This window comes from Perissodus microlepis, chromosome 13 (genome assembly GCF_051167445.1).
Source record: "Perissodus microlepis isolate ML-2025 ecotype Zambia chromosome 13, ASM5116744v1, whole genome shotgun sequence".
Lineage (NCBI taxonomy): Eukaryota > Metazoa > Chordata > Actinopteri > Cichliformes > Cichlidae > Perissodus > Perissodus microlepis.
Window position 1 is genome coordinate 16,100,871 of NC_140473.1, and position 23,400 is coordinate 16,124,270.

The 23,400-nt window shown below is 41.3% G+C and overlaps 1 protein-coding gene across 1 annotated transcript; it reads left to right on the plus strand.

The window, feature by feature from the left end:
- Positions 1–972: 972 nt before the first annotated feature.
- Positions 973–23,318, plus strand: stox1 (storkhead box 1). The gene is made up of 4 exons (XM_084948502.1): positions 973–1,560; positions 18,099–18,251; positions 19,591–22,225; positions 22,779–23,318. Exons 1-4 carry the CDS (start codon positions 1,230–1,232, stop codon positions 22,930–22,932), a joined length of 3,273 nt encoding a protein of 1,090 aa, XP_084804628.1. The 5' UTR covers positions 973–1,229; the 3' UTR covers positions 22,933–23,318.
- Positions 23,319–23,400: the final 82 nt, after the last annotated feature.

A 23,400-nucleotide genomic window follows, 5' to 3' on the forward strand; every position in this document is an offset into this window, starting at 1 on the left:
ATTAAGCTTGATTTCCATCTGCTCTATTAGTTTCTTACTGAACGACATAAATCTTTAATCCCACACATAATCTTTGCTCATTTGCTCTTCTAGCCTCCGACTTCACTCAACCCGGTTTCACCGAAACAGACTGCATATAATTCATCCTGTGCTGGCTGAGGCGATGTATTCTTTTCATGTACAGAGGAAGTGTAATATCCTGTTCCTGCATGAGCTCTAATACCACACTGAGGCAGAGTGGCCCCCGGCCTTTCAGGGGCCTGAATGCTCCTGAAAACTAAACTACAAGCCTTTTGAGACTGTGATATATGAGGTGGCTCTCTGTCTTAGAGCTTCAGTAAAAGTTGAGCCTAATGGGGTCCCTTTTTTTAGAGCACGGGAGGGTATGGTTCTCATTTCAGTGGCAAATGTACCCTGCAGCGGAGGCTCACGCACTTTAATCGGAGTCATTGTTGTGAAACTCCGCTTTCAGTGAGAGCCACAGATTGTCTGCCAGTGTGCTCTGGGATCAGCGTCAGAGCTATCTGTGTCACCAACTTGCAGTGAAGATGAAATTAAAGTAATGTAATACCAATAAGTAAGAAATCACACGGGATTTATCAAAACGCGTTCAAATTGTTTGCAAGTTTGTGAGCAGGAGACGACTCGGGCTTTCCGGGGAGGCTTTGTGCTTGTTTTAAAGATAAATTTAAAAAAAAATCTTGGTTGTTTAGGAATCACCAACTTTAACAATGAAAAACCAGAAAGTCAAATGGAAAGGTGGGGATAGAAAAAAACCCGCAAAGGTACAATGTAAAATAGCCCACGCAGGGTTTTTGCAGGGGTGCCTCTGAGACCCTGAGCTTCTTTCTCATTGTAGGACTGCAGGTAAATCTTCCTCCTGCATAAATCTTGGGAGCGCTCTGACGTATTATTTTGGTAAACTCTGTTTGGCAAGAAAAACACACGCACACACCTGCGAACAGTCGGTGGGAGGTCCACCTGTAGGTCCCAGCAGCGGCGGAGGCAGGCTGGTGAGTCCTCCTCCTTCTGCCACCGTCACCGTAGCCGAGAGAAACCAGTCGGACGTCCTCTGCGCCTCCGGTTCACACATTGCAGGATTCAGACGCGCAACCGGAGGAATGCGAGGCAAAAATCGGTGTTTATTTGGACTTTTGGATGAGAGAACTTCCTTTTAACGCGTGCGTTTTGATTTCGAGAGTCTCCGGAGCCCATAAAAAGGCTTTAAAATGTCTCACCAGCAGCGACTTGTTCAGCTCTCAGCAGCTTCGCTGGCTGTAGTTTTCGGCCCGGACGAGGAGAGTGTGCGCGCCGGCGGAGGGAAACTCGGCGGCACCGGTGCGAGCGGTCAGGAGATTTTCGATGACTTTAAAGCGCAAAACTCGCGAAGTTTCTGGAATAAGAGACTGGTCAAGGCTATAGCTGAGGTGTACTTTCAGGGATGGATGGAAAACTTCGTGCTTTTCATTCAAGGCAACGCCAGCAACTTGGAGGTGCTGAGGGAAGCGTGGATGCGCAGGGCTTTGAGGTCACCGAAGGGATTTATCATTAAAGCTGTCGGTATGTGAGCGAAATGTCCACAAAACACACTTGAAAGTATTAAGGTAGAAGCAGCAGAACGTGTGTATGCGCCACTGTCCCGTTTGCAATGCAAATAAGGTGATAGGACTCATTCAGCGCAGTGAACAGCTTCTATTCATGTAATGGCACAAGGTGTTTTTTCTTTAAAGGGGCTCTTTATTGTAATCACACCACCAACAACACGTTTACCACCCTGAGACAAATGTGTGAAAGCTGTAAAGTGTGACTGACACAGAGCTGGCGCAGTGGAGCTCCACAAGTTGTAGAAGTTGTAGCAGTAAAAGTGGAGTTTACATTATTTTAGGTTTATTATTGTAGGTAGGAGGTAGGATCTCTAAAGAGACAACGTGTTGCTTGCTTCATCACTTTGATCTGTTCAGTTTGCTTGGAAGACTATGTTTCTAACTAGACCCCCACCCCACCCATCAAACCCCTCAAATGTCTGGTGTGTTTGGGAGAACTGCATCCCAAATCCGTCCTTCCTCTGTTACTGACACAGTCATATGTTTACCCCAGCTTGTTAACAAACCTCCCTGTAATTGCTCCTAATTGCCCCCCTCTTCTCCTGCTGTGCTTTAAAGCAGCATATAGCGACACAGAAACAATGGAAACGGGGCAGAAACCTTTATGCAGCCTCCTATAGCATGATCTCACAGGCTGTAAATGTCTGACAGCACTGACCCCTGGAGAAAACGACAACCTTGTGTGGATTTTAGAGCTAATGACCTTATTCTTAACAGATACGTTCTTTTTTCCCTCCTTACTTTAATCTGTAGGTTTTTACAAATAAATGTGTGGGGACTAATACTTGTCCACTTTTAAAATTACACAATTATGACATGAAAGTTAAAATCTCCAAAGGGTGTAGAAGGTGTTTTTCCAAATCTTGGCTGTTCGGGCAGTGTCCCAGTGTTGCAGCTGCCTTCCAACAGCTTCCCGGCTGCTTGCAGTACTGATGTTTCCCGGTCTGTCTCCAGAGTAGTGCCTTTTGTCTGGATGTGTGCCTTCTGCTGTCTTACCTGCTGACTTTGTGTCAGTGTGTCAGCTCTGCGAGACTGAGCAGTTCACAGACAAGCAAATGAAGGAATGTGAAGGGGAGGAAGAGACCACACAGAGGGAGACCCTGGGAGGGCGTGGACTGACTGAGAGAGGGAGAGGGTGGAGGCTGACATGCCATCCCACTGAGCAACCCCTCCTGGCCCTGACAAACAAACACCACATAGGCCAAAGGTGATGTTGCACCTATTGTTATGCACGGCCCAAAAGGTGTGCACGTTCATGCGTGAGCTCGCGTTCGAATGTGTTCTCCACAGCAGAAGCAAACACGTCTGCGTGTGGAAATACCACCTCCTTCTCATCCTTAACAAATCCTTCTCCTCGCACCGCAGAAATTTGTATGGAAATAAGCTCTGGCAGGTTGTCAGAGCCTGGTTTACAGTCTTCTCGCTGAGAGCTGGTCAGCAGTGAATCACTGAGCGACTGCCTGCCGACCGCAGCCGCTTTTCTGTTACCCAGGATTAATGTCCCTCCGTTTCATGGCCAGTGTGGGACTGTGGAAGTCAGACTCCTAGATTGATATCAGGCATGGACTTAAGGCCTTGACATTGTCCTGATATAAATATGTCAGCTCGAAAACACAAAATGTGATAAGTTATGGGCTACAGTGAATTTCAAATAGCCCTATTTCCTTTCTCAGGTCAGAGGAAGGTTCAGACTTTACTGCAGTGTGGAAGTTTTTTTGTGTGTAAGGAACACCTAATTTAAGAGATGCTCAGCTGAAGCTAACCAGATGTAGGCAAAGTTAGTTAAGATTGTCTAAAAAGAGACAAAGAAAGAGAGACGCAGGTGACATAGATAGTCCTGTCTGGTCATCTCTGCTGATAGTCTCAGTGTAGAGAGATTGGCTTGTGGTCCCATCACCCACTCACCCACTCCCAGGCTTCTTCTGAAGGAAGACGCACTGGAAAGGCGGGGTGGAGGACGGGGATTGTGGTGAGGTTAGACTGAGGTAAACAATCAGTGTGAGAAGTTGGTATGGAGTGTTATTAACGTGGGCAATGGACCCAGTGGAACTGAGGATCTCTGATTAAACTAACTCTTGTCTGCAGGGCATTCTCTCATTCTTCATCCAGTGTCCTTCTGCAGGATAATAGCACTGTAAAACCAGCTCACTTATGACTAGTGTGAGGATTTAGTTTACTGGAAATGCAGCGCAGTTACAGTACCTCAAATTATCACCCATTTATGACATGTGCTATATTTACTACAATTTGTGTGGATAACATCTATTGAAATGGCTGCAGGTATTATGATGCTTAATATGTGGAGCTGGATAAAGTGCCACAGCTGTAGTTTTTAAAGACTATTCCAGTAAAGGGTGAACTGGAACTACATCAAAATGGAGTTGTAATCAAGAGGGAAAAAAACAAGACTGTGGGATCTGGAGATTTTTTACACCACCTTAACAGCTTGTTTTTTTGTTAAAGGGACGGTTTATTTGCAATCAGTGAGTTGCCTTAACGGAAAATGCCTGTTGTGGGTTAAACGTGCTTGAGCAAAGCATTCGATAATTAGCTCTATACTTTAACTGTGGAGCTAGAGTGGTTTATCTAGACTTGCATAAAGACAAAGCCTAAAATAGTCCAGATGAAACAAACAAGCACATCAGTTTGTGGGTACTTTTAAGAATCTTTTCAAACTTCAGGATGAGCAGGCTTGCTTCTCCTTACTCTTTCTCCGTAATTAAAAGGAAGTCAGTGTCATGAAATTCTCAGTAAGAGGGTAAAAAAGTTTTTTTTACTCCCCCAAAAAGTACAACTCTTAATTTAATCCAATTGTAGCTTCTTATTGCTCATTAAAATGCTCCAAACACTTTGTTGGCTTTGTTTAAATTTAAAAAAACATAAAAAACAAAACAAAGAACTACAAATTTCCCCAAAGGCTTTAATTTTCAGCGGTAAACCACTCCAGCTGTCCCTTTGAAACCAGAGGCTCGGTAATGACTTTTAGCTGGTTCTGCATTATTTAGCGTGTCACTATTGTCCCCCGCAGCAGGATGAGCATGGAGACACAGGCTTAAACATTTATATGGAGTAAGCCACCGGTGTAATGAGGTGTTCTGTATCCTTTCTACTGTCAGTCTCTGCAAACCTTCTTTCCTTTGAACGCAGGCGTAAACAAGTCTTCTCACCTTTGTCAGTGAAATCGCTACTTTTCAGCACATCTGTGTCATTTTTTGAGCACTGTAAGGCATGACTAAGCTGCTCTTTTTAAGCCAAGTTTCTTTTTTTAAATGATATGTTTCATTTAACTTGCCATACCATGAGGTGGTGATGCATTCCTGAAATGCTTCATTTACTCTTGAGATCATTTCCTGAGCTTGCAGCTATGCAAGTCTCATTTCTGCCCTTTACTTTTCACTTGAAAGTGTTGTATTTTCACACCAGGGGTTTCTCCTTTCATGGGGGTATTTTGTCAGAGTCTCAAAGCGCTCCACTAATAGTCATAACTCTTCCAGATGTTAGCTTATTAACCATGACACCCCCTTGCCCGCCCCTAAATGGCCCACCCTGTCCTAACTAAGCAGCACAGGTCAAAGGTTACAGCCTTCTTGCTAACAAGGTACCTCGGGGTTATTTAGTTTCAGAGGGTTTTATAGAAAGAAACATACATTTAAACAGTATCCAGGTGTTCTTTGCTCACTGCGTTTCTGCTTACGTCTCAGTATTTTACCCACCGGGTTACAAATGTGCACTTGTGAATGGACATGTCAGGCCTGCATTGATCAATATTACTGGTAACATTATTGCTATTCTTTCACTATATTTTGCAGTTTAACGGTCTACTTTTAGATCACAATTTCAACCTCTTATTTAAGTTTATTCTTTTTTTTTAAATTAAAACTATTACTTTAAGCTTGCTATTTCAGTGTCAGGTGATCATTATTACTTCTATCCAGCTATTTAGTTTTTTATCCCTTCCTGCAACAGTGTCAATCATTGCCATAAGTTAACCATTAGTGTCGGCTAAAGCAAACTTCCTTTTGACCACCTATTGAAATTTGATCAGCTTATAACGAATAATCACATTTATCTTTGTTGTTCAAACTCAGTTTTATGATAGTGGCCGTGCTTTCAAAGAGGTCCTAAGGTATGAATTTAAAACTATTTGTATACCAATCAGCTGTGTGAATGTTTTAACATCTGCCATAAATGTTGGTTTGGTAGGTCAGAAAACATCTTATTGCACTGCCAAGATGAGAGATGAGGCATGTTGTAGATGCAGTTTGCAGGATCTGTAACAAGTGCTGAATTGGAGTGTTAAGAAAGGAAAATTCCATTAAATTCTAGTGTTAAACTGAATCTTTTTCCCTAAAATTGCAAAATAGGGCAACGGTTTAGGTAGTATTTGCATGTTTGAAGTGCCTTCTTGCCTCATTCATATCTATAAATAACCAGTTTAAAGGGAAATTAATTAAATTGTAACTTGAAAGGAGTCTCTGTGATTTTTGTGCATATTATTTAAGTTTCAAATTGCATTATTAGTGTAAGATGATTAGGATGCAGCCTTTTACAATCACTTTTACTGTATTTTGCTTTTGGCAAGATATTTTTCTACATTTATCTACAACATTTTTTTTTTAGTTCCTGTGGCTGCAAAAATAGCTTAGCAAATAATTCAAAAACCTTGACCTGTATTCTCAGATGTGACCCTCCGTGTGTGTGTATGAAGGACTCTGCATGTGCATGCAGTCCTGCCACATCATTTGTTTGCCACATCCTTTCCCATTAAGCAGGAAGCTAACCCCGGTGTGAATCAGGCATGTCGGCCTCTGCATCGACCCAAACACTGGGCTCACCCGCAGCGGCTGAGTGGACCAATGCCAACAATAACAGTTAAGGAGTTTCCTCTTCATCCCTGAGCTTATGCACCCTGTCAGTAACAGCTTAGGTTTCCCTTGGTGGAGTTATCTTTATTCAGTCTCCGGTCAGACAAATGGGTCAGACTACATTGCATTAAACTCTGCATCACTATTAATGTTCAGTTTCCTGACAGGATGTTTTCTTTGCTTCATGTAGCAGTAATAAATGCAAAGGTATGCTAACATTGGTTCAGTAATAGCAAGGTGCTGTGTTATTGAATTTCAAGAGTGGAAGATACTTCCAAGAAACTACGACACAGCTGATGATTTTAAGGGCATTGTGGAGTGATGGATCACATGGCGGATAGCGGATGGGAGCTGTGCTCCAAACACTGGGATAATAAACACTGGAATCTGCTGCACCTTCAGCTCAGTTTAAACGAGAGGAAATGGGTTTCATCTGCAACCAATGACTACTATCACTCATGATTAATGTGTGGATCTGCTGAAAATACTCCTCGATGCTGGGTATATATGTTTTTGTGGTGGGGTGTCAGTGGGGAAATGTCACATGTATGGAGTAGGAGTGAAAATACCCAGATCTTTCAGGAAGACAAGCTGGAGATTTAGGGCCTCCTGTCTTTGTCTGAGCTCCAAGCTTGGCAAAGCGTCAGAAAAATGCATAGCAATATACTGTACAGGTCTTTAAAACGGGCTATTAAGAGTAAATGCTGAATATAGAGGAATCCTAAGAAAGAACCTTGGGGCACACCGTTTGTTAAACACACAAAAGACCTCATATCACTTCTTTCCACAGTGATAGTTGTATGCAAAATAGTTGCGAAACCATCCCCACACAGCTGGATCACAGTCTGAAAGTCTTGAAAACATCTGTGAATCAGTGACTGAATCAGTTGCTAGTTAAGTATCCGGAAACATCACAGCAGTGTCTTTGATTTTTTCCAGCAGAGGTGCAACATAAGGTAATGGCTGAGATGGTGCTATGTTTGTCTTGATCCGAAGCCAGAATGATACACGAAGAGGATAGGATTTCCTTTCTGGATGCATGCCCTCAAATGCTGAAAAAAAAAATTTAAATGATGTTATAAAATTTTGGAAATTGAACTGCCTCTTAGTTACATTACTACTTTAGAGTTAAACATGAGGTATTATTTAAACGTATCCTTATGCGTTCATCACTGAGTGCATTTACTTTGAGGCCAAACATCTGGCTAAACCGTGACTTTTTGTCTTATCTTGAAGAAATCAGCTCTTTCATTGAAATATATGCATATATTTATCTTTTTTATCAGTCTCAGAATTAAATTACAAAGTGATGCAATATTTGTTTTCTTCCTTTTTGCACAAAGGCGTATTCAGTCAAGTGTTTTACATTTGCTTGTATTGTTTTGTGCTAGTCCTTATGGGTAACCTAATAACCATCAGGCTTAACAGGTTTATACTGAATAACAGGAGCACCAAGAGAATCAGTTGGGTACTTGATGCTAATCTTTTAATATAAAGAAATTAAAGCCTTTAAGGCTTTCGTGCCAAAAAATAAATCATAGATAAAAAACTAGAAAAAGTTGCATTAACTGCAAAAATGCCGGGTGAATGCCATGTAGCGGAAATCATGTGCTGAAAACAGCTGAAAAAGCGTAATTATCTGCTGAAAAAAGAAAACTGTCTGCTGAAGATGGCTTTATTTGAAAGGGTACACTAAAGAGTGTCAAGAAAGCAAAGGCAGCACGAGCGGGGAAGACATGCAGTAACAGCCATAGGTAGGATTCGAACCTACGTTACTTGTTCTCAGGGAACTTGCTCATCTCAGTGAGGCAAACCGGCAGTCATCCCAGAGAGAGACATGACGAGAGAAAAAACGGCTTCAATTCCAGAGTTTGAAATCTGAGAGAAGGACAGATTTCTGAAACAAACATAATTAATGGGAAAACGGTAAACTTAAAAAAAAAAATCTTTCACCATGAGCATCAGGAGTGTCTGAAGATATATTGGCACAAGACTCATGTGTCTGGAGTCCACGGTTTAGGAGATATGACCAGTTAAAATGTTAAAAAGCAAAATATATTAAAAAGTATAAACGTTATGAGCACCAAAGGATATAGCTGGCATAAGCAGAAATAGCACAACAGTTTAAAACTTGAATGGTGAAAATAGCACCAAAACTGTGGGCATAGTTAAGCAGCAAAGAATAAAGAAACAGGAACTCAATAGGTTGAATGCCTACAGCATTCACCCAATAAAATTTGCAACAAGACGCAGAATAGGTATTTTTCTTTTTAAGTAAAATGGCTCTGCTCTAGTGCTTCAACTCTGGTGGTGTCATTTGCACCAGCGAGTATGTTAGCTTATGTGTAAATAATTGTAACCCTTCTTTTGAAATGGAAAAAAGTCCCCCTGAAAATGCAACAATAATCTCTGGTATGCGTCTTTAACTGTGCATTTTCTGTAAAGAGGAAATAAAATAGTTTTGCCTTGAACATTTCAGATGTGGGCTGGAACAAAGCCGAGATGAATAGTTTCTCAGGGTAATGGGACCAATTTGGCCAGAGACACTGCAGAGGACTAGTTTTTATACATTAAAGGACAAAGGAAAGGTACTGTGGCACAGAAATGGATCTGGCAGACTCGGAGGTAATGTTCAAGTTCATCAAAGCAGATGAGAACCAGAAACGTGGCGGTGTGGTCCACTTAGTCTGAAGAGGTATGAAGTGAAAGATTGAGAAAATAAATTGTCGGTAAAGCTGTGCTTTAACTCTGTCTGATGGCATTGGCATAAATTGAAATCATGCTACACTTAAGATGTTTTTGGTATAAAATACAGCCCTGTTTACCTGAGGTCTGCTGTTAAACACCTGGTCAGGTGTGTTTCCTATTTCACCAGAACGTGATGACGGGGTTCCTGCTCACTAGCTTAGTGCCAGGTCACTTTTATGAGCAGGATTGCTTTTCCAATTGTTCTTCTTGTGAATCAGACGGTAAAAGCATTATTTTATGCCATTACAGCTGCAGGGATTTGCAAGCAAGATTTGCGGTGACCCACTATAAACCACTAGATCTTTTGAGCTTGGTGAATGACAGTTTGAGAAGCTTAGTCACAGGCTCTTTGTGCTTACTTGCCAACATACATTAAATATCAAAGGCCCACTTTGGCAAACTTTGTCTCGAGACTGTGGCTGTTACAGAAACGACACTTTTGCTGCTGTTTCTTCTTTTTCTTTGTTTTCGTATTGGACGTGGCAGGTCGCTGCCGCAGTAAAGGTTTCTATGGTGATGTGGGACAACACAAACCCAGCCTGGGTTTTTCTTCGTTGCTCATGGTTTTAGCTCATGAATTTTCTTTAGTCGAGATGTTTTGACTTTTATCAGCTTTTATTCAGCTGTTTATTTTAAGATGTTGCAGTGCTTGTATGCCGATGAAGGGGCTAAATTGCCATTTTAATGTACCAAGCCCCCCTCCCAAAGAAAACAAGCAAACACAGTCCAGATTTGACCTTTTTTCTCCCACCTTGATTCCTCTCTTGCACTGCACTCTCTGATTCTGAACCATGAATAGGTCAGATTAAATATTTACCTAATGCAGCTAAATGTTTGGGCTAAAATGCAGGTTTTATTGGGAGGAATCAATCAATAAAGCTGTAAAATGCCCAGTGGCTCAGCATTTATAGCTTGATGTGCTAGACACAGGAAGCTCATGGATGGTAATTTTACGGCAAATTCTATAATAGATATTTATTTCATTGACGTTTTTGCTTAATGCTAGGCTTTTGGGGTGAAAGAGCAGTGTCGCCACACTGGGAGAGGTTTCATTGCTGGGATATTTGCTCTGTGATTGCTTTCTGAAGGGATCTTTTCACTCAGTTTATTGGGCCATTTAACTGCAACGCCCACGTCTGTGTTCTTATGTGAGTTAAAGACACAAACTCATAAAGCACTTTTAAAAAGTGCAGCACACACACATGTATAGGAAGGAAGGCAAGGGCGGGGTCACGGAGCCCTGCTTGTCCAAAATACCAAGGACAAAGGGACGGGTGGGAATTTAGCACATAAATTAGAAATCTGACAAAATGTTTGACATTGTGTCACCAAGGTTGACTGAATCTTGCATGTACAGTTAGCAGATTTACTGTAGCACATAGTTAAACTGACTTAGTGAGGAAGAGATAAGGAATGACTTTAGTCTGTTTGGGCAGGCTTTGAGATCTCGCTGAATGCCATGCTGTGTGTCTTTAATGAGGGAGAGAGAAGATTATCCTGTTTGCCTCCTGGAGCCTACAAGATTAGACGATAGCAGGATGAGATAAGACGGTGGGTGCCTTTGAGTGGTATGTGTTCCTAGAGGGCTACTGAATGAGGGACTGTCTAAATCAAACCTAAAATTTGAGTTAAATTTTACCTGCAGCAGTGCAAAGATGAAAGGTCAATAGTAGATTGCGTACAACACAGCTCTGAGTCAGGTGCTTCTCGGCTCAAGGACAGAAAACATTCAGGAAGCAAGGGACTGGTGCACACTGAGCAGCCTTCAATGATCCAAACTATGGGGTCATTCATTAAAGGCTGTATATAAAAGATTCATGTAGTAACTGTTATGTAACTCATTGGTGTGAATTGGTCAATTTGACATTTTTGGCTTTTGAAATCTTGATTTTTGAGCCAAAAGTTACCATATTTAATTAAGAGGTTGGAGTGCTAAGTTAAGAGCTAATGCTTTCGAGCCTGGTTATAGGAAAACGGTAGTTGCGGTGCAACCAAAATGATTGCAAGTTCACTGCACACATTTGCAGTCTTGTTGCCTTCGAAATGGTTGCATCCACAGGGGATAGGAATCAGGTGTGTGACCTCTCGTACTCAGTTGCCATCTTCAAAGTGACTTTGTGATAGCGATAGGACTGAGTTGGTCTGTTATCAGTTTGCAGTTGAGTCAACTTGGTAATTACATATGCTCCGTTTTGTACAGAGTGATTGACTTTGATAAATCGCTAAAATCACAAATCTGTTGTCTTCTGTTCCATCTACATTCAAAGAAATTCACATTCATTACGTACAATCAAAGTCCAACCAGAATCTCTGATGGAGAAATTCACAAATTCCTCCACAAACGTGCTCAGTAACCTTGCTTTCACGTAGGAATATAACCAGAGTACAGACAGTTAAGTCCAGTCCTCTAATGGGAAGAGATGCTTTGCAGATGAGTAGCACTCATCTGCACTAACTCAAATTGATTGCAATGTACTGGCCAGCTGTTTGTGATTGTTAAATAGATGTGGCAACTACTTGAAACAGAAAATTCAATTAGCAAGCTATAACTGTATGGCATATGATAGCATTCCGCAGAAACAGATAACAGTTTATTTACTATTTAAGTGGCAATGAAATTCAGACTAATTTTATTGTTTCAATTAAAGGTCAAATATATTTCTTTTACAAGGCTGTAAACACATTTAATTTCAGTGAAAATAATTGACATGCTAGGCTCTGAATACAGCTTTAAGTGGCCATTCAAGGGTTTACAGTTTTAGTGAATTTCAGGTTGTCTTTATTTTATTTTTGTGTTTGAGGTTAAACAAAGACCCTATGAGCCAGCTCTGTGAGGCAGAGCTAAATGTTATCAGTAGAAGTAGTACAGTAGAAAACAAAGCTAACGTGTTAATGTTAGCTAGCTGTTAGCTAGTTTAACTTACATGTTAACAACTACACATTAGCAGAAAACATAAAAATACCTGAGGCTGATTGGACTGCGGTTAGTTTTCAGGTATTTGGGCAAATAAAGACATGGACAAGCTAAAGTTTTAGTGTTGGAAGAAAAATTGTTGCTGTGACATTGTGTAACAAACCATCCGGTTGTTATTCAGACATTTTAGTAAAAGCTCCAGACATTTGCTAAATGATGACACTAGAGAAAAATTCTCATGCACTTTTAGCCTCAAATGTCATGGCAATCCATACAAATATTATTAAGATATTTCATATATTTATTGGTAGTCCAATAAACATTTCCATCACTACAACAGTGTGACTAATGGGCATACAGGATAATAACCAATATTTCACATTAATGTGCAGTCTGTTTATATTTACAGGAATCTTGTTGTACTGTTCCAAGGCATAACTTAAAGCCAGTACATCACATGTTTTTTGTTATCGAGGGCTGGTGATGATCAGGAACGGAAGACTTTGCTAGAGTTTCACTTCTTGGCAAAATATCATTAAATATTAAAATGTCAGCTAAACGGTTGAAATGTTAAATGATATACAAGCTGTCGTGAGACTTTTTTTAAATTGTTTTAATTTTTGCTCTGTGTGTCTGAAAATGTATGGGCTCTATTGTCTGTGCATACTTGTGATGTTTTCTTTCTGCATTGTGCAGAAACCAACATGTTTGATCATATTAGTGAGTTTCATAAAGTTAGGTGCTTCTAGTCTTTGAATATTGCTATTAATTTATGGCACGTCCACTGATTGAGAAGTCCATAAACAGAAGATTTTTGCCTTCCCTGCATTGAGTAAAGATCATTTAGAGATAGTTTGACAGTGGTGCAATTTATGGTAGGTCTGCAGCATGTGCTTTACGGTGTGGTGCAGTATTTTACTCCAAGAGACTTAAGGTAATGCAATCACGTATGAAATGAGACTCAAGAGGCTCTAAGGTCTGCTAACACCATGTGAGCCATGTGAATACATGTGGTATTGATTAGTGTCAGCAGCCAAAAGTATCTCAGTGGGGATCGAGGAGAGAAGGTCTCTGTCAGTCATTGCTGCAGTATGAACAGTCGGCTTTAGATATTTTTCATTTTGTTCCCCAGGCAGCAGTTTATTCTCACATGGAAAACTTATGACACTGGAAGAATGTTTTTTAGGTCTGCAAGGGGCAGAAATCATAGTGTGGACTTTGTCGCTTTATTTTAATGTTGCGGTTAATGCTGTTCATGAAACAAAAATCAGGCTAGTTATATAAAATCACAACAATCTTTTAATTTCAAGTTATTTTAATACAAACCAGCATGTGATTTAAGCATTGCACCCCTGAGAAAGAAACTCATGCTCCTTTTCCTGTAGGAACAAGATGGAAAGGATAACTATAACATTGCTTAAACAGTTTTTCTTTCTGCATATTTATATATGACTGTGTATCATAGCTCATTTCAATAAAATGGCAAGACGTAAGTATCACAGAGACTCCAGTGTCATGACCTGTAAGCCTTTAGTATGAGTCAAGCACCAAGTGCAGTGGATCCAACCTTTGCCATATGCAATCTGGAAATCCATTGGCTAGTCTGCTGACTTGCTCTTTTGCGGGTTAACCCAGCAGACCTCTCTGGACTTTCTGTGCTGCCAGTGTAGTAAGTGGTCAAAGATTTCCATTTCAGCAGATAATGCGGATAAATTAAAGAGACTGCGAGGTGATGCATTTCAGCAGATGCCTACCCTCCTTTGTTCTCAGTTGTTTTCTTGCTTGTGGCCGGTCTTCAAATGGAAATCAGAAAGTTTCCAGTACCAAAAACCCACTGCTTATAGATTGTGTATCTGCATGAACAATCGTGTGAAAAAAGAGCTTTCTCAGGACTGTAAACATTCGAATAAATACATATTTTTTTCTGTACGACTTTATCAGGCTCACATTTTTATGGAGGAATTTTAGCATACTCTTCTTTCAATTCATTAATGTTTGCAGGCATTTGTTTATGCAAAGCTCTCTTAAGGTGTCAATCAAGTTGAGCTCCAGAGTTTAACTGGACTTTGACGGGACCATTGTGATTCTTTGTTTTGTTGTTGTTGTTGATTTCCTGCTGTGCTTGGGATCATTGTCCTACTAAACAATCAACAGCTCAACTGCTGCCCAGTTTCAGCCAGGTCAGCTTGAGCTGTCAGACATTACTTTGATATCCACAGGAGTTTATGTTACATCAGATTCTCAGGTCCTGTGGCTGCAAAACAAACCCAAATAATCACGCCGCCACCTCCGCACATGACAACTGGTATTACGTGTTTGTGTTGATATGCTGTGTTTGGATTTTCACCAGATGTGATCTAGTTCATTATGGCCAAACATCTCCACTTTGGTCTAATCTGTTTAAATGTCTGTCTAAAGTCTTGTGGTTTGTTCAGATGCAACTTTACAAGCCTAAGTCATGCTGCCATGTTAATTTTTAGAAAGAAGAGGCTTTCTTCTGGCAAACTTCACAAACACACACCTGAATGCTGCAGATTAGCAAACTTTGAGGGCATTCGTATAGGTGCTCCATCCATAAATCAAATGCATTTGATTAGTAGCACCTGGCTGCTACTTACCCTTTTAATGTATATGAAAACAGTGAGGGTGTTTTTCACAGGCATCTCTGCAGGTATGTGAAAACTTTCATTTTCACAGAAAAAGAATTAGCTCAGATTAGCTCAATTTAATTCATTCCCACCCAAAAAATTTTTAAACTTGAAGGTTGCAGAGAGCTTCACAAACCAATATTCCACGTTTTATACAAGCTGAGAGCAGATAACCCTTTTACAAGGTTATATCGACCTGCTACTCCTTCTGTTAACTGGCATTAACACAATGCTCGTCCCCGTTTTGATTCTCAAGCTGCTATTTTCCCTGTCTCGCCCTTATGACACAGGGTTCGGTTGCCATGGTGCCCAGCCGGGTATTCATGCTGTGTATGACAAAGGGTTTAATGTCGGTGGCCCGGTCTTGGATTACAGCAACACAGAGATCCGTTCCCCCTGGAGAGGAGGCGGTTACAACGCTGAACCTTTCCGACAGTCACGCCTGCTAATGTTAGACTCAATAAACACGGATCCTCAGCCGGCCCCATCCTTCCATTACAGCAATATTTCCCACATCTGAACTCCTACAGGTGTTTTTTGTCATGTCTTGCACCAACATTTCAATTTAGTTGGAATTCATTGCATGTAACAAACCTATTGCATGACTATATTTGCATTTAGCCCCTTTAGAAGAACAAATCGTAATAGCATGGGTCCTACAGGATATCATGCATTAAACCAGGACACGATCGAAGAGGATAACAATCAATCCACTGAAATTACCTCTGTGCAAAGAGAAGATTAGTTTGTTGATTCCCTCTGATTAGGTTGTTAATTATTTGCCTCCCACTCCTCTAACCTTGCTGACGTTTTCACTGTTGACTGTGTTTGTATGTGGTTTCTATGCAGACAGCCTGCCAGACATTCCTATAGGAAGTTAACAACAATGAGGAGCTAAGTCAGCAGCACTAATTCACTGCCAGGGAGTCCGCTGTTGAGATATCCGCTCTGAGGTTTAGACAGCTTAATGTCTTGTCTCAGCTGGGGGAAGGCAGCTTTTATTTTCTTTTACAATCCCTCATAGGATCAGTTTTGCAAAGAAAGACCTCTGCCTGTGAACCTTACGAGCATTAAGTGAACCCCATGTGCTGATAATTGTTTTGTTACTTTTTTAGGTTCACATATTCCTTCCTTTTTTTTTTTTTGAATTAACTGAAATGCAGGACCATTTGTAGCGATTAAAATATTTCAAGCAGCACAGTTTTTAGTGTTAACAGTGCTTTTAGGCTACTTATTATTCATTTGTGTGGCTAAAAGCTGTTATGCAGGGTCTTTTTCCAACTTCTTTCCCTTTTTGTAAAAAGTTTAAGTCTTAACCCGATCTTAACCTTAGTTTTCATGTTTATATATGCAAAGAAGCCAAAATGTTTTAATTGTACCAATATGTAATTTCATATCACATATTTTAACACTGGATTACATTTATGGTCGTGTGGTAGATTGTACACACTGATTAAGTCATTTTTTCCCATATAAAATCTGTCAAAACATTCTGTGGTCGTAATGCAAGCGCCGAGATGAAAAATAAGTGATTTTGACTAATGACACGTTGCTCTTGAAAGAATTTTTTTTTGTAAACTTGCCTGCATCTGTCATCATGTGTGTGATACGTATGCGTGTTCTCATTCTTTACTATAGCAGATATTTGATTAGCTGTATGTTTTCCCTGCCTCAGACAAAAGTGGTTCAAGTGTGAGGGTTGTAAATGTTTAGCTTACATCAAGTGGTGAGCTTGGCAGTGCTTTTGAATGAATGCCCCAGGGCTGATGAGGAAATCACTCACAGTCATACAAGTGTGACATTTATACACAAAACACTGTTGTCAACACAAGCAGTCTCCAAAAGTTCCAAGTGGTCACGTAGCTGAATTTAATTAGTTGTGTGTGTGTGTTAACTTTACACTCAAGTTTTCATGTTAGGACTCAAGTAACATTTTTGATGGATTGCATTTTCTTTTTTCCTGTTTATCATCTTTTGCACTCCTTTCTCTGGTGTGGTGTAGATGATTAACTAAAACCAATTTTCCACTCCGATGGGTAAGGTTCTGTCCATGACTTTGTAAGTCTAATCATTCATCAGCAGTGGGTTTGAGACCCTTGGTCAGCTGGCTTATTGTAAGCTGTATGTTGGGATAACATTGTTGTTAGCATGTCAACATTGTAGATCATATTGCAAGCATTTCTTTCCCCCCTTTTATGTTAGTTTGCAAGACATAAGTTATCCACTGCAGCAAAACCCACATTCTCCTCGTACTCATTACCACATCAAATCCACCCACCACTACAGTTAACCTAACATATATATGTGAACTCTACTCTGTAATTAATACTCAGCACCCTCTAAAAGTAAACATTGCTGATATTATGCTATGTCTTCTGGTTTTGGCTGGCCTTTGCACCCTCTTTGGAGAAATCTTCTAGAAATTTTGCTGCTTTCCTTCCTGGAACCCAGATCGAGCTGCAAATGTCTGTCCCCATGATGTTACCTCACTTTGTAGGAAAAAGAAGATTGCGTGTCGTGACACTGGTACTAGTAACTGCCTCTTGTCTCTGAACACAGTAACACATTAACCAAGTGAGAAACTTTCATGTAACCAGTGAGGTAACCAGTCTCCATTCATTTCCCCTTCATTCAGTCCACTCTTATAAATATGGTGTTAAAGAGTCCCCTCAATATGATCCCAACCCTCTAATCCCTGCTTCTCCATGTGTGAAAGTTCATGTTGGTCTAAAGTTTCCTAAAATGCCTGGTTAGCTTCAGGTTTTATGATTGAAAGCTTTGTGGCTTTTTAATAGGCTCCCACAGTTTGTTTGCACGATAAACAAAGGTCTGTAAAGTTGTGCAGATTGCTGGGATATTGTGATATGAAGTGCACATTTAAAGAATCAATTTCATACTATTTTTGCAGAGACAAATGTTTCCAAGACCCCTTTTCATAGTGTCTCTCAGGTTTAGTAACATGTTTGTCTAGGGGCAGCTCCTAGATGTGTAGGTCTCTATGGTATGGGGGCAGGATATCTGATCTGCCCAACAGGCAGAGCTGTGGTCATTTCTGTGGGAGTAATGGAATTCTGTGGTCAGTCCCAGTACCCATGGAATTCCAAAAGCAGTCAGGCATGGTTCATATAACTCACATAAATAGACCACCTTGGTCATGATTTAGGAGGTGGTTGGGACAGGAATGTCAACTTCAGTACTTTGAGTTGTTTTCACTGGCAGCGCAAGTCAGAGAGAAGGACCCTCTGTCCCAGGTGTGTTTATATCTCCTGCAGCAGGCCCACCTGTTCCACCCACGCTGGTGTGTGTGTGTGTTTTTCAGGTGACCTGTCCCCAGTGCAGATGTCGCCTGTTCCTCAGTCCCAGTTCATTCCCCTGGCTGAGGTGTTGTGCTCAGTCATCTCAGACATGAACTCTTCCCAGATCACCGTCAGTCAAGACTCACTTGTCAACTACATGAGCAAAGCTCATCCAGGTAATCCATGAAATACTGCCACAGCTTACTTGAGAAATGAATAGTTAGGCAAGAACATTGGATCCCGTTGTCTAACAGTGCACACACAAATCTGTGCGTATAAAAATTTCATGCACAAATGAGTGATTTATCAGTATTTTTGTAGCGGAGTTTGTTTGTACTCTATGAAAAAATGAGAAGTGCCTCTGACCGTGTGTAGAAATAATGAAGACTTTAGAAAATGCTTAGAAAATGTTAAAACACACCTTTAAACTGAATATCAATACTACTACTACCAATAATAATAATAATAATAATAATAATAATAATAATAATAATAATAATAATGTTGCCTTTTGGTCATTATTTGCAGTTTTCCAAAAACACTGTGTTACAAAATGCACAGAATCGCAATTAAATAAAAAATAGAATTTAAAAAAATACTATTTCAAGAAAACAAAAATTTAAAAATTATTAAGTAAATGGAAAAATCTAGGGTTTAACTTTTAATCATATTTCAGTATTTTCTTATCTCATAATTAAATGATCTTTTATTTCATTAAAAGGGATTATATCATTGCTAGATGTCAACACTTATAGTCTTAATTTTTTTACCAGCTGAGTAGAAAGGCACTATATAAGTGCCAGTCCTTGAGCCACAGTGAGTGTCTAAGGGGAAATTATATTAAGAACCTCTGTTACTTCAGCTGGACCATTACTCTATTTAGTTTTTCTTATTTTTTTCACCACTCTGGTGGAAACACGATTGTTTCTGCGGCGTTTCTGGCTTAGGAACACCGTCACCACTTTCACATGGAGGTATATAGAAATGCAGCAGATTTTGTGTAGATTTATAAACCTGTTGGTTCAGCATGATTCTGTTTTACTAACATAGAAAAGATGGCAAGAACGAAATAGGCCATGTTTCATAAATGTCATATACTAATATGGGAGCAGTATTTTCTTTTCTTTACAAGCAGTTAATTTTTTCATTTTATCGAGCATTTTATGACATATAGTGTTTTTGGACAGCGAGGCCTTCATTTGTTTGTACGCATGGTCAGTGGCACTACTAAATGTATTTGTATTTGTGAATTAAAAAATAATAATAAACCACTGATTTATGCGTGAAACGTTCACATGCACAATTAGTGCACAGATCTGCGGGTATGCACTAGTGATCCTCAAGGTACTTTGACCAGAACAAAGAAAGCCATAGAACTGTTTTCAGCATTTGTTCTGGGCTAAGCTAAATGGCTGCTGGCTGTAGCTTCATAGTTTTCAGTTATGCATTAGAAATTTGGAATTATAAGCATTTCATCTCTTTTGGCCTTAATCGCATTCCCTTTTTGTGTCTCAGGGATAACCATCCCCACTCAGGACATCCTCTATAACGCTTTAGGCAATCTGATCAAGGAACGCAAGATTTACCACACAGGCGAGGGCTACTTCATCGTCACTCCACAGACTTATTTCATCACCAACAACATGGTCAGAGAGAAGAACTGGTGGACTTCTTCTTCGGCAGATGACGCTCCTTTACCTCCTCCCGTTACTTACCTGCTAAGTAACGACATCTGCGTCGAGAGCACACAAACGCCCCCAGTCGCCCACTGCAAGTCCTGCAGCTGTTTTAGCCCCCTCCAAATTTCCACTAATGCCATGACTGCTCCAGCAACTGTCCCTCCCTCCACCGTCCCAGATCAGCATTCCGTGTCCGTGTCCATAAGCGAATGCACGGGGAAAAGCTTAAAGTGGCCGCGACCTTTAGATCACAAACCCACCGTGCAACATCAGTCCACCTCCACTGCAGCAGATTGTCAGGCAAGTGAGATCAGCAAGACTACAGCCACTACTAACGCCACCAGCCGCAAAGAAAAAGATAAACCAGGGAGGAGGTTTGGGCTCAGTTTGTTCCGGAGGAATGGAGGAAAAAAGGAGAAACCGAAGAAGGAGTACGCATCTTTTTCAGGCCAGTTCCCTCCAGAAGAGTGGCCTGTAAGAGACGAGGATGACCTGAACAACTTACCCCGTGATCTGGAGCATGCAATCATCAAACGCATCAACCCTGAGCTAACTGTGGACAATCTGACACGCCATACCGTCCTCATGAAGAAGCTGGAGGAGAGAAGGGAGAGAGGGATAGAAAAAGTGCTGGACAAGGGTGTTGATAAAGATGATAAGGGAGTTGACAAGGGAATGTCTACTGAGGTATTGGCATCTTCAAAACTGAGGCATCATCACTCATCCAAGGCAGGAGCAGGCAAAAGATCTGCTCAGAAAGCCTCTCGCAGCAAGAGGAGGAGCCACTCGTCCAAAGAGAAACACAGGGAAAAGGAGAAGGACAAGGTTAAGAACAAAGCTTCCATATGTGCTGACAATTATCCAGAGGGGGAGGATTTGATCCCTACGCGGCTCAGAGTGGAAATCGCTGTTGATGAACCAGTTCAAGTGGAAGAATGTGGAACTGCTGAGGGAAAGTCTCTTTATAAGAAACGCATTGAAAACCCTTTCCAGACACATCCGCTGAAAGAAGCCGAGAACAGAATTCCCACTGCCAGAGAGCACAGAAGACGAGAGGTGAAAGAGCACAAGACTTCGGGATCAGGGAGGAAGGACCGAACGAGTCATCGCTCCAAATCTTGGGACCCACACCGAGCCAGACTGATGGCAGCAGATGGAGAGAATGAAGGGAAATTCACTACATCTGAAGAACAATACAACTGCAACCCTGAGAGGGACTTTACTGCTGATCTTCTTTTCCAATCGGACACGAAGCCCAGCAGAGAGCTGCCACTAAACTACAGCTCAGTCTACCCACAGAGCAGTACGCTTCGCATAGATGACAAGGTCAGACAGAGAGAGGACAGAGAGAGCAAACATTTTCAGGATGCCCCAGAATATGACAGTGTGCCAGATCGCAGCCAAAATATAGTTGGAAGTCTTCCTAACATCCAGCAGTATTCCAGTGCTAATGCCTCTCTCTCCACCCATCCCTATGAGCTTGCCATAATAAACAATGCATATGATCCAAATCTGCCATGGCCCAAGCCCTCTTTACAGCGGAAACATTCCCTCAGACTCTCCAACCCACAAAAAGACAGCACACAGAGGCCTAATGAGCTCTCTGAAACTACAGAGACCCAGAACCTGCAAGAGATCAGACCTGTCACTGTCAATAACAGAGAGCAAAGAACCATGAGCCTGGGAGAAAGGCTGGAACTGACATCTAACAGCACTGGCTTGGTAACAGACACTGATGGCTTTATAGAGGACGACTGCAGACTCTATCAGAGAGCAGCCGATCAGGAGGATGATGATGCCTGCAGCTCATTGTGCCTGAATGACGATGAGGTTACAGAGGATGCAAGTAAGTACACGGCAGGTGGTGCGGACTATCAGGGTCACCAGCTGGTTTACCAAAACCGCGACTCTAATCTGAAGTATCAGGGACCACACAGTCGCCATTTTAAATCCAACTTTCACCAGCCAGAAATCACCTTAATGCAGGGGTCAGCAGATCGAATTTCTCTGGCAGTCCAGAGGGAAGATTCCCTCAGCCCGTGCAGACCTGAAGACACCAGCTGGAGACTCCATCGTCAACACCAGAAGATCAGATCACCAAGAACCGAAAGCAAATCCAGCCCAAAACGGGATGCAGCGATCCAGGGAGAAAGACGGCACAAAGATGACCTTGATTTGGACTGTTCAGAAGCATGTGAAGTTGGAGACAGTAGCATCTTTGACTACTGCCAGACTAGCGAGATCGAATCGGACACAGAGACTGTGAGGAAGTCGGCTGATGAAGGTGACGGTGAGTCTGCTCACTGGGCAGCTGAGGTGGAGAAGAAGGAGGAGGAAGAGAAGCATGTACCTCAGGTCCACAGGGCTGCTCTGAGCATGCCCGATGGAGCTAGAAGGCCAGACGTTAGGGAAGCTGTGGAAACGGGAGAGAATCAGAGCATCACGGGAGACAGCGGTATAGATTCTCCAAGGTGAGTCTCTCTCTTTAAATCGTTTTTTATAAATAAGATAATGAGGTGATACTGAATCTTAAAAAATCCACTGATCCCAACCCAGATGCACGATCTCTTGTGGTCAGAGTTTTGACTACTTTTCACACCTCTGACTCATGTCTTTCCTATTGTGAGCCCACACAAGACTGCATCCTCCACATATTTCTGGAGGGGTTTTGGGCAGAATAAACACCATACTGAGGTTAGTTAACCTCTGGGTTACGTGTCTGCGGTTGGCCATGCTCTCAAGATGATGTTTTTTCTTATAGAGTAAATTGCAATAAAGCTGAACAAACACCTTGTGGCCACTTATAGCATCCAGTATTTGAACAGAAGGGAGTCATTTATGATAATTATGTATAATTGCTGTGCGGTACTTAAACACTCATGTTATAATCAAAGAGGAAGAAAGGAGTTCTTTTTTTCTTTTTTTTGCAATTGAACTCGCTGTGCACCCTGGTGTGTAGGTAGAAGCAGGGAGTGCACGACCACGTCACATACGTTACTGAAGTGGTGTATTTTTCCTCCACAGGACCCGGGTCAGCTTGGCATCTAGCAACACCGTCATTCTTGAAGGCCTCAAGAGAAGAGGCTTTTTGCAGAACCTGGAGAAACTGCATTCGAAGAGCAGTGCCATTCGAGCACAGAGCTCACTGCTGCAGCTGACTCCTGTCATGAACGTATAGCAGGCCGGAGCTTCACGTTGGACCTTCACAGGCCTCATCTGGAAGAGGCCTCAAACCTCGTAGTTATATACGACTGTTAGTAATATATCCGATATCACAGTTTTATGCATATCTTCACATAATGATAGCCATTGCTAAATAGGCATGTGTACAGGTGTACAGTATATATTTTGTGTTTTTGTAAATAACTTTGTGATATGCCATGGTGCATGGTGTATTAGCAGCACTGTGTGTCATTTAAGTGTACAGTTTTCCTTCTCTACAGCTCTAGTGTTGCCCTTTTTCTTTCTTATCATGTAGAAATTACTACAAATAAAACTGTATATATAAACCCACATTGTCTTGAAATGGATGTCTCCATATGAAACGCTTTACCAACACAATATGAGTGCCTGCAAGAATTATTTTACGCTATGCTATCAGTGTAACTGGCCCCAGTTCATCCATCCATCCATTCGTTTCTTCTGC